The sequence below is a fragment of the Leptonychotes weddellii genome, chromosome 9 (assembly GCF_054177405.1).
Source record: "Leptonychotes weddellii isolate Sample4059 chromosome 9, ASM5417740v2, whole genome shotgun sequence".
NCBI classification, from domain to species: Eukaryota; Metazoa; Chordata; class Mammalia; order Carnivora; family Phocidae; genus Leptonychotes; species Leptonychotes weddellii.
The window spans coordinates 35108808-35121007 of record NC_138377.1 but is presented as its reverse complement, the minus strand read 5'-3'; the positions used below and the strand labels follow the sequence as shown (position 1 = coordinate 35121007).

The 12200-nt window shown below is 37.2% G+C and overlaps 1 protein-coding gene across 1 annotated transcript in view; it reads left to right on the top strand.

Annotated features, from left to right (window-relative positions):
* SLC38A6 (solute carrier family 38 member 6) overlaps positions 1–12200 on the top strand; it is a 59980-nt gene that overhangs the window by 16661 nt on the left and 31119 nt on the right. Inside the window, exons 4-5 of the mRNA XM_081829756.1 lie at positions 453–505; positions 4037–4076. Of these exons, the coding sequence (XP_081685882.1) occupies positions 453–505; positions 4037–4076 (93 nt within the window). The remainder of the gene's footprint in view (positions 1–452; positions 506–4036; positions 4077–12200) is intronic.

The following is a 12200-nucleotide window of genomic DNA, read 5'->3' as shown; positions in this document are numbered from 1 at the left end:
AAAAAAGAAAGTGTATGCCCTACTAATTATGAGGTAAGGAAAAATGAATGTCTCTGAAAGTATGATACAGCTTTCATACTTTATCTACCTTTATATATGCAGTTTTCAGAGACTATTGCCAGTGAAAGCTTGCTTTTAGATAGTGTAGTATGCAAGTACTGTTGAGGGAGAAGTAGGGTTGTTCTTGAGTGATCAGTGCATTTGAACTACTGTACTGCAGGCTGGGTGGTAAGTAGATAACCTTGCAATTTGCTAAGCTCTACTTATTGTACGACTCTATCCTTACAGACCGTAAGTCTCCAAAAGTTTCCCCCAGCAGTGGTTACTTCTGCTCTAAATTTAATGTGACCATCCAATAGCTATACGATAGTAGCAGAATAGCTTTCTTACCTTTAGGACTTGGCACACAAATAGTTTTGTGTAAAAGTAAAAATTATAATCTCTCTTAACAGCTGTGACATCTTATGAAGATCTTGGACTCTTTGCATTTGGATTACCCGGAAAGGTAAAATTTTTTTTTTTCTCCTTACTGTCTCCAAAATCCAGAGACATTTTTTTTCCTTCCATTTCTAGTTAAAAGAGACAGGTATATCTAAGAGAAAGAAATTAGGGGATTAAAAGGAAACTAAAGTGAAGAAAGACAGAATGATGGGAACAGGAAGACAAAGAGAAGAAATCTCTCTATATGCCCTTCTGGAAAATGCATCAATAAATTTAATTCGACACTTAAATATATTAGTATTTTTCACCCTAATGAAGGAGAGCAGTGACTTGAACAATTTTAAAGCTGTAACAATGGCCTGTTTTAAGTTTTTTTTTAATTAATTTTGATTATAGGGGTGCCTGGGTGGCTCATTCGTTAAATGTCTGCCTTTAGCTCAGGTCATGATTCAAGGGTCCTGGGATAGAGCCCCGCATCGGGCTCCCTGCTCCGCGGGAAGCCTGCTTCTTCCTCTCCCACTCCGCCTGCTTGTGTTCCCTCTCTCGCTGTGTCTCTCTCTGTCAAATAAATAAATAAAATCTTTTTAAAAAAATTGATTATATTAACTGAGTAAATCCTCATAAAGATAGGAAAAGAAAGAAGCGTAGAATTAAGATTATAGCATGACTATTTACAAAACTGGTAATTAGAAGATTATATTACTTAAGAGCTGAACAGTGCTAAAAGATGATCGAGCTATTCCCTCATTTATAGGTGAGGAAATTAAGGCCCAGAGAAATGAAGGGGCCTATATGTCCACAGTTACTTAAAGCCAGTATTACATTGTAGAACTTCAGACTCTAAATCAACTGCTTTTCCTCCTCAGAATAATAGAAATGACAGCAATATTTATTGGGCATTCATTTGTGATAGGCATATTAAACTAAATTGAGAGGTAGAGAAAGCAATGTCTTCCTCCACAGTTAATCAGGAGTTAAATATTTTTGTGAGTACTGTAGTACTTTATTTCTGAAGATCTATCATACTTTTAAAACCCATTTTCATGTTGGTTTCAAATAGGACTTTTTCTTTTCATTTGTAAAACTGTTGTTTGTGTTTTGTGTTTGTTTTTAATCTTAAAGATGGCCAAACCAACTTCTAAGAAGTGAGTCTGGGAGGAAAAAGATATAGCTACATGATAGGGGAAAACCTGTATTTACATTCAAATTAACTTTTTTTTAAAGTATAAGAAGAATATTTAAATCATGCTGTGTAGCCTCATGGTTTTAACCTTGTCTTAATAACCTTGAACAAAATGGAGAATATGTTACTTGCAGGTAAAGGGTTTTGTTAATCATCCTGGTAACAGTTTCTCTTTCCTGCAGACAGGGATGTTTCATATAATCATGATCAGTTTCCTGTATCCAGTTTAACCAAGGAAGAAGAAAATGTTATTTATACGTATAAGAAAACTCTCAAATTAATTCCATATGATCTATAAGTAGGACTCTAAGCATCATCACTGTTACTTCACACTAGTATTTCCTGCATTCCTTGAATAGCAGCAGAATCTAAAAGAATTGAGAGTCCCCTTTCCCTTTCTAAAACTCTAGAATAGTTGCATTATCATTAATGTAGGCACTCAGTTCTTAGGCAGGTGCACAGACAGAGGATACTCTAAATGAGGAGTTGCTGTTTGTTTGCCTTTTTTATACTTCCTCTCCACTTCCACAATTGGGTTGAAACTTTCCTATTTCCAGGGCACCTGGGTGGCTCAGTCGGTTAGGTGTCTGCCTTCGGCTCAGGTCATGACCCCAGGGTTCTGGGATCGAGTCCCGCATCGGGCTCCCTGCTCAGCGGGGAGCCTGCTTCTCCCTCTCCCTCTGCTGCTCCCTCTGCTTGTTCTCTCTCTCTCTCTGTCAAATAAATAAGTAAAATATTAAAAAAAAAGAAACTTTCCTATTTCCTTCTTTCCAGATATGATGCAGATATGGATAGGACATTATAAGATAACAGTATTCTGAGAATTAAAGAAATATTTTTAAATTTGTTGAACTTTTTAAGAAAGATTTTAAAATTGTCTATAATTTATCTGCTCACCAAGCAAATATTTATTGAGTAAATACCATATGCTATTCATTATAGTAGGCACTGAAGGCATAGATAGGTAGATAGACATACTGACTTTGTAGATCTTAAGTGCTTAAATTCAGCACTTAAGATGGAAAGATAATCATGAATAAGTTGATCTTACTGTTTTTTGCAATATATTAGTAGAAATCAAAATTTCATGTATGATAGCAGTAGCTATCAGTTGTATATAAAAGTGTGCAAAAGTTCAAAATAGTCTTCACAAATAACTATGACATTTTGTAACTAATTTTTAAAAGAGTTGACATGCAAAGTTTCTTCTGGAAAAGTTAGAGTGCCAACTACTCCATCATTAGCCCTACTCTGCAGACCCCAAGGCCTCTAGTGTTTCCAGGATAGGCAAATGATGTACCACTGATGGAATTCCTAGTAGAGGGGAGTCTGAGAGGTGATCTGTTCCCAGTCCATGAACTGAATGATCCTAGATAGCTAGGCCACTCCAAATATCAAACATTGGGGGTGCAGATCCACCAAGACTTATGTGATTGAAAGGCCCAAGTGGAAGTAGAATATCTAGTCATTTCCTTTGAGTACATCTGATTACCAAGAATGGATAAGGTGTCTTGAGTTTCCCAGGAAGCTCATCCGAATCACAAACCAGCAAACCTACAAGCTGAACTTAGTCCTTAGGCATATTTGATTTGGCCTACATTTTCTTATTTTTAACTGATTGCCAACTAAGAGTTATGAAATTTTGAAAGAATTCAGTTTCTGACTTTCCTTGAAAAATTAACGAAATGTAGAAGCTAGAGCTACATTGGATCCACATTCTCACATGCCAGCAGCTGGCCGGAGCTGAGCGGCAGGTGCCCCATTTTGAAAGGGGAGGAGTTCTCCAATAGACTACAGTCTTCACGACCTTCTTCTTTCTTACACTAAGCCCACTCCATATTCTTGATTTTGAAATAGTTTGCTTAAAATTTCAGATCTGAGAATATGTGGGCTCTAGAGTTTTCTGCTCTCGACTTTACTAATTCCTGGGACAGGATGTTCAAAAGCTTGTTTTTTGCCACGCTAACACACTCAGGAGACTATATAATTTCCTTCTATGCAAAACAGCATCCTCACAGCACACCTCAAGCTGTAGCAGTCGACCTACTAAAGCAATGTCTCATTTTACCTCCTAAAGCAGTGAAAAAGGGAGAATGAGACCAGATAGATTTAATTTCAATTTTTTGCTACTTTGATAATCACCAATTACTAGTTTTTAATACTTTTAACTGTTTAAAATGACTGCCAAGAAAATTTTCAAAAGCATTCTTTATGGTAACTATGGAACTATTAAAAAAGGGCTTTTTATGTGATGATAATTCGTTTTATGTATTATAAATGGCTGACAACGTATTCTTTTCAATTTCTCTTCACTTCTGCATCTGTTTTTTAGTAATGGGTTATTGGATTTTAGTAAAATACTGATCCTTTTATTTCTTCTTTCATCTTGTGAATACATTTGTTCTTTTATAGGTGGCAGTAGCAGGCACCATCCTAATTCAGAATATTGGAGGTAAGAAACTGAAAGTGCACTGCTTATGCATAAATGTGATGGCAGTGATTTCTTCCTTTTGTTTATTGCCTTACTACAGGTCTAGCTGGGAACCTGAACCTCTGCACACATAGATATCTTCAGAAACCTTCAGCGTTGTCCTCATTACTCTCTTTTTTTTAAGATCCTTTTTATTAGCAGTCCTTATAAGACAGTAGCTTCTAAATTTAGTTTCAGGTAAATCCTTGATTTCAGTCTTGTTATTAGGTCTGCAATACACCTCTAAAGCATTGGCTTTCTGTACTTGTGATAGTGGTAAGGTACAGTTCGGAAAGATTCTCCAGGTGATTCTGAAGTATTTCCCCTCTACTTTTGTCCTCATTATGGCATTGGTATATACTGCTTCAGAGGGAGTGACGTTTCCTGGGCTGTGAACAATCTGGTGTAGATAAGCAGTGTCCTCTTATAACCAAGAAATTTAAAACGACAAGGTAGTTTAAAAAATAAACGAACCTGGGGCGCCTGGGTGGCTCAGTTGGTTAAGCATCCAACTCTTGATTTTGGCTCAGGTCATGATCTCAGGGTCATGAGATTGAGCCCTGCATTGGTCTGTGTGCTGGGTGTGGAGTCTGCTTAAGATTCTCCCCCTCTCTCTGCACCCCTACCCTCTCTAAAAAATAAAAAAATAAATACGTAAGTAAATAAATAAACAAACCTGAAGCAAATAAGAACCGTTCTCACATTTATCTTGTATCTTGTTTTCATTAAAAAAGATCCCAATATCCAGAACCATGTAGAAACAAAAATTACTGTTAATTATAGACAGTTACTAACTAAATGTATTAAACATTTAAATCCAAAATATGGGAGTCATGTTTGTATATGTTGTAAAGAAGTTATATAGTGCTGGGGCGCCTGGGTGGCTCAGTCGTTAAGCATCTGCCTTCAGCTCAGGTCATGATCCCAGGATCCTGGGATCGAGCCCCGCATCGGGCTCCCTGCTCGGGGGGAGGCCTGCTTCTCCCTCTCCCACTCCCCCTGCTTGTGTTCCCTCTCTCGCTTTGTCTCTCTCTGTCAAATAAATAAATAAAATCTTAAAAAAAAAAAAAAAGTTATATAGTGCTGAACAAGGTCTTAATTTTCTTTTACCATTTACTGGAGGACTAAATAAATGCTATTAGGTTAAAGGAAAACACACAGGGAAGGTTGACATGCATTTTGGACCTTACACAAGGTTGTATGGTCAGAGTAAATTTTAATCTTATTTCTTATGTGTAATAGTTCAAAATAATTTAAAGATGACAGCTTTAATAAAGTTCAACTCTGATACTCAAGAGATCTGAGCTATTTTACTTTTAAGTAGTATTCAACCAAATTCCATCTTTAATGGGTTTCTTGGTCAAGGAAAAAATTAACATTCCAACAATAAATTATACTTGCTATTGTTTTGGGAATCCTGAACATTCATGTTTAATTCTTTGAATGTTCATGGAAAAAAGAGAAGAATGCTTTCGTGGGTGTCATACCAAATAATCTCCTTCTAACATACATTACTTCATCTTCACACTAAAAGCCAGTAAGCAGTCTCTTCCTTTATGAATTTGTATAATGCCATTAATCTGCTTTAGAATAATTTTTCTTATTTTAGCAAATATAATTGCTTAAGTATGCACTTGTAATGTCTAATATGAGTGTATATATATGTTTTTGAAGATTGTATTTATTTGAGAGAGAGGGAGAGAGAGCACAAGCAGGGGGAGCAACAGAGTAGGGGGAGCAGCAGAGGGAGGGAGAAGCAGGGGGCCTGATGGGGGAACTCGATCCCAGGACCCTGGGACCATGATCTGAGCTGAAGGCAGACGCTTAACCCATGAGCCACCCAGGCGCCCCTAATACAAGTGTATATTTTAATATTTTCAGTCCCTCATTACTCTATGTTATTACTAAGAACCATCACATTTTGTTTAGGTTAGGTTGAACTATTGTTTGGCATTTTATGTAGAATTTTTTTTTTTTAAGATTTTATTCATTTGAGAGAAAGCGCTAGTGCGCGCATGAACAAATGAGAGGAGCAGAGGGAGAAGCAGACTCTCCACTGAGCAGGGTTCCCGACTTGGGGCTGATCCCAGGATCGGAGATCATGACCTGAGCCGAATATATAGTATATATATATGAATATGTATATTTCATATATATATATATGAAAATATATAGTATTTTCAATCCAGGAATTTGGATCCAAATGTGTGACCTTGTCAAAATGCCCACTGTTGTATTCTTGGTATCCTTCACTCTGATCCCTTCCTTGTTCTCTAATCTTGTATCTCTTTTTTTTTTTTTTTTTTAGATTTTATTTATTTATTTGAGAGAGAGAGAATGAGAGACAGAGAGCATGAGAGGGAGGAGGGTCAGAGGGAGAAGCAGACTCCCCGCCAAGCAGGGAGCCCGATGCGGGACTCGATCCCGGGACTCCAGGATCATGACCTGAGCCGAAGGCAGTCGCTTAACCAACTGAGCCACCCAGGCGCCCCTTGTATCTCTTATTGTACATGATCTATTTTAGCACTTTTTATTAGATTGAAGCTATTTCTGTATATGCTTTTCTCCCCTACTCTCTTGTAAGCTCTTCCAGGGCAAGGATTAGGTCTCATTTCTTTTTGTACTCCCAGAACCTAGCACAATACCTAGGGCTTGATAAACCTTTGTTGAACTGAACAGAGCTGAATGTGATTTGTATGAGCTATGTCCAAGTACTTTTTAATATCCTACATATATTTATCAAGAAAGAGAAAAAGGAATGGCTAGACTGATCACTAGCTTTAAATATTTGAAAAGCTGAACACAAAATTTTAAAAAGTTCTAGAAAAAGAATGTCCTAGAAAGGATTCCTGCATCTGGTGGAAGGTAAATCATCAATTCTCTCAACTCTAAGTATGTTGATGTGCTTGTTTGCTTTATATTATTATAATCTTTTTTAAGTAAAAGTGACTTAAGGTCCCTGGGTGGTGTTGTCAGTTAAGTGACCAACTCTTGGTTTCTGCTCAGGTCATGATCTCATGGGTTGTGAGATTGAGCCCCATGGAGATTCCCTCTCCCTCTGCCCCTACCCCCACATGTGTGTGCACTATCCCTCAGTCCCTCCCTTTCTCTCTCTCTCTCTCAAATAAATGTCTTTAAAAAAAGAAGAAAAATTGACTTAGAGACAGTCACAGTAATTTTTTTTTTTTAAAGATTTTATTTATTTATTTGACAGAGAGAGACACAGAGAGGGAGGGAACACAAGCAGAGGGAGTGGGAGAGGGAGAAACAGGCTCCCGGCAGAGCAGGGAGCCCAATGCGGGGCTCGATCCCAGGACCCTGGGATCATGACCTGAGCTGAAGGCAGACGCTTAACGACTGAGCCACCCAGGCGCCCCAGTCACAGTAATTTTTAATGTCCCTCAAATTCAGAAAAGCTGATAATGTTTAGTTTTTAAAATAATGTCCTCATGATTTTCTTCATATTGGCTAAAAGTTTATTTATTGAGCCCACTAAGTAATAACTGAAACATATTTTCAGAGCTGTCTTCTGTTGTCTTAGCCAGATATGCATAAATCATTCCTTTATTATAATAGAAGTAGAAGCTTGCTCTTGTGAGCAGAACACTGGGTTGGAAGTCAGGTACCTTGAATTCTGTCTCCTCCTGTCTGTGCCACCGGATAGCCATGTATCTTGGGGAAATCCCTCCCTCACTCTCTTGGCTTCAGTTTCCTCTTAGCTAAATTGCTGTGGGAATAGGATGGGTAACAGGGACTTAAGATCCCTTCTTACCCCAAAATTCTAATTCTAATTTGGCACTTTGGGAGGCATGTTAACTCCTTCAGAGTATTGAAATATTTTTATTACAGGTGGTTCAGTAGGAGGGTTATACTTGGTTCAAAGGATGATGTGGTCTTAGGTAATTCACAAATCAACTGTTGCTCTAAAAGCTTTCATGGATGCTGTTCTTTGTCAGAAAAGGGGAGTCTCAGTTTTTCAAACTTCCCTTTACGGCAGCTGCTGAGCCTCTGGGGTTAAAGTTTAGGGACTCGAGCCTTAAGAAAGAGTTTTTTGATTGATATAAATTGGTTCTGTGGAAGTCCTAAACACTTACTAGGCCATGTATGCTTGCGAAGTAGCAGCATACTGATTTGGGAGGCTCTTGATTATGTTGTGCATATGACTTATATAATGTTATTTCTTCAAAATGGATTTTGCCTTTTTTCTTAATTAGAAACATGTTGGATATTTATAAGATGATATGAAGTGTATAACATCACATTAAATTTTTATACTTCTTACATGCCCATCTGCATGTAATCTGGTTCTGATACCATTTTCTGAAAGATAGGATGATTATTATTAGTATAAATGGTCTGAGTTTTTGCCCTGATTGGTTAGAACTGAAAAATGGATATAATAGATCCTATCTAGGTCAAACATTCTACTAGACACTTTAATTGTACTTACAACTTTTTTTTTTTTTTTTTTTTTTGAGAGAGAGAGCGAGCAAGCAGGGATGGGCAAAGGGAGAGAGAGAATTTTAAGCAGGCTCCAGGCAGCACGGAGCCTGCCAAAGGACTCCATCTCACAACCCTGAGATCATGACCTGAGCTGAAATCAAGTTGGATGCTTAACCAACTGAGCCACCCAGGCGCCCCTGTACTTAAAACTCTTCAACGGAGATGATGCTATCCTCATCTTACAGAGGAAGAAGTCAGTGCATAGAGGGGATAAATAACTTACTTACCTTTACCCCTTAATAAAGCTGGGACTCAATTTCGCTGTTTACTTCTAAAGCCTTTATCCTTCTGCTGTGATACAGTGTGTGAAAACCTGTGAAAAGAATAAATATTGTGGATTTTTTAAACTCACTGGGGATAGGAACTATGTGTTTTTATTCGTTTTCCTAACTTGACCTAAGTTCTGGCAGAGGAACTCAGTAAATAATATTTGTTGAATTTTAAAATTTCTACTTAAAAGTCTAAGATTTTGCCTCAAAGAGATAATTTTATATACTATACAAATGATAGAAAGACTTGAAAACTCATAGAATGATTTGTAGATTGGAATTACATAATTTTAAAAGGCTGAAAGTAAGAGGAGAGTTCGATCTTATGTAAAATAGAATATAAATATTTTGAAATCTGTTTTCAGGTTAAATAATCATGTCTTAGATTAATGCTTCCTAACTCTTCTGTTCTTTGTAACATTTAAACATTTTCAGTTTTAAGATTCTATGCCCCTGATGAATCTATGAGAAAAATGGAACAGAGAGACCTTTCAAAATGATTATGAATTGCTCTTGATCAGTATTTGTTACATGGATGTTTCAGTGAAGACCCAGTTATTCCCTATATCTCCTTATTACATAAATTAAGTAATTTGCTCATTCATTTATGTTCTTAGTACCTAGTACATAGTAGGCATTTAGTAAGTAATACTTGTTATAGGAAGAAAGGAAGGAATAAGAGAAGGAGAGAGAGAGAAGGAAAAGCCAGCAACCTGGCTCGGTGCTTCTTTAGGAGGAAGGGGATTGATCAGCTGGGAAGAGGAGATCATGGAATATATTAGTGAGTATATAGTTTCTTTAGGAAGAATTTACTGTCAGAACTTACGGGAAACCTTTTTTTCCCCCAGCACCAATGAGGCACCAAGTATTAGTCACAGGGCATTGATGTAGTCTAACAAATTGATTGGAAAAATATAGTGTCTTTGAATAGTCTCTAAACTTTATGATAGAAAAAAATGTGACTCGCTAAATTTAGCACTCTTGTCCTAAGCTTATGGAAACCTTTGTCTTTGGAATTTGGAGAGCCCTCTAGCAAGTATGTTACTACTTCCAAGCAATTCCTGATCTCTTCCCCACAATCATGAATTAGGGGACTGAAATAAGTCCTAGTGATAGCCCTCGGCTGCCCATTTCCTCGGTCGCTGGAGTGGCATTTGCTGAGAGTCATTGCTGCTGGAACACAAAGTCAGAAAAGAGACATCTGGAAATTTTAATATTTAATGCTGTTACAGGCAAGACAACTCTGGCTTAGCGTTTGAATTTGGTAGGCTACTAGCAAAAGGAGTAAGTGCCCTAGTAGCAAGTAAGTGTACGTAGCTTCCACGTGGTTCCTCTAGCTGTGTTGCATTATGAGATTCTTTTCCTAAAAACCAAAGTAAGTAGTTAGTTTCACATTCATCTGAACTCTTGAGATAGACCACTTAGTAGGCTAAAATATTCCTAGAAACCAAACCGTAAACCCCAGATCATTTTTAATCAGACCAGAGAAAGTCCTGTGAAGTAGAAGTACACGATAAAGTGAAGTTAATTGAGTGTGGAAAGGTGGGTGGCTCTGAGGAGTAAGTTAAATCCTTACTTTGCTCTTTATAAAATATGAAGGACCACTATCGATAGCATGTTAGTTCTTTAAAGCCCCAGTTCCTTAAAGGAGTTTAAAGATCGAGTCACTGATACATATTGTGAAAGTAGAGCCCTAAACATTAGTAGTCTTACTGGAACTTCCTGAAATTGCTAGAATGATCCAGATTTTCCAGTCTGGCACAGATCTTATGAACCTTACTCCAGCAGTCTTGATTAACACCTCAGTTTGGAAAACTTAAGAGAAACTCTGCTCTGCAGCCCTTTCTTGTACTCAAGCAGCACAATTTCTAAATCCCATAATCAGAAAGGTATAAATAAGATCATTTTCAGTTCAGAACTATAAAAATTTCAAATTCTCAGTATTTTTAAAATTCATGATTTAGTATAGATAAATTAGGAACTATTTAGTTTTATTTTCTGCCCTTTTTTTAAAATAGGATAATGAAGTCATTTTAGATGTTTTATAGTTTGCGCTGTTCCCTGGGAGACTGGGATTGGGCATGCTGTTACAACGCCATCTGCTGGTCAGCTCATCTGTAGACATACTATAGCTTCTTTGAGCCTGAACAGTACTGTCCAGAAATTCTAGAAAGCACGGCTTTAGAATAGGAAAGATATAGGAAATTTGGAAGGAGATTTTTTTTTTCCCCACAAGTACTTCCTTTGATAAATTTACTGGCAACACATCGCTTTAAAAAGGTTTTGAGGGGCGCTTGGATGGCTCAGTTCAAGGTCTGCCTTCAGCTCAGGTCATGATCCCAGAGTCCTCAGGTAGAGCCCCACATCGGGCTCCCTGCTCAGTGGGGAGCCTGCTTCTCCCTCTCCCTCTCCCTCTGCCTGCCGCTCCCCCTGCTTGTGCTCTCTCTCTCTCTGTGTCAAATAAATAAAATCTTTTAAAAAATTTAAAAAAAGATTTTGAAGTAATATATTTCTTAGTAATAACTTTTTAAATTATTTATTGAGTATAGTTGACACACAATGTTACATTAGTTTCCAGTGTACAACTTAGTGATTTGACATGTTTATACATTATGCTCTGTTCACCTCAAGCATAGCTGCCATCTGTCCTGTTACATTGCTATTACAGTATCTTCCACTGTATTCATTATGCTGTACCGTTTATTCCTGTGACTTATTGAAATTTATTATAGGATTTCAGAATTGTAGATATTCTGCTCCCATTGTGTTCAAATTTAAGATCTTATAAATGATAAAACAAAGATAAGTATTTTCCTAGGGTTATGGGGAAAATTTTCCTCTATATATTTTGATTTCCATTTATGAGCAAATTAAGGAAATGACATTTTGGGGGGTTTTAGACAAAGAGATTGTGTTGTGTACTATTTTGAGTGGGGATAGACTTTCACTGGCATTTGAACATTTAGGAGGAACACCAGGTTAATCAGATGTGTTGAATAGAATAAACCTGTTGCTATCCATGACTAAAAACATGTTTGAAGTAAAATTGAATCTCTCAGACAGAAAGGCAAACTTATTATTTCTTCCCATAGTACATCTGTTTAGGGCTGGCTGACTAATCCTTTAAGAAGTTGCTGAACTTCTTCCAAGTGCTGAAAACCTAATTCTGTTTTTAAAATAGCTGTATGTAATCTTATCTTCATACGTGTATTTTAAGAGTTTAACAAAAAGGATAATTATTTTTGCAAACTAATGATTTCTTAGGCCCAGACTCCAAATGAGACTTTATATTTTTTTAAGGAGTCCTGGGAAAAATGGTCCATAAGAGTGCAGG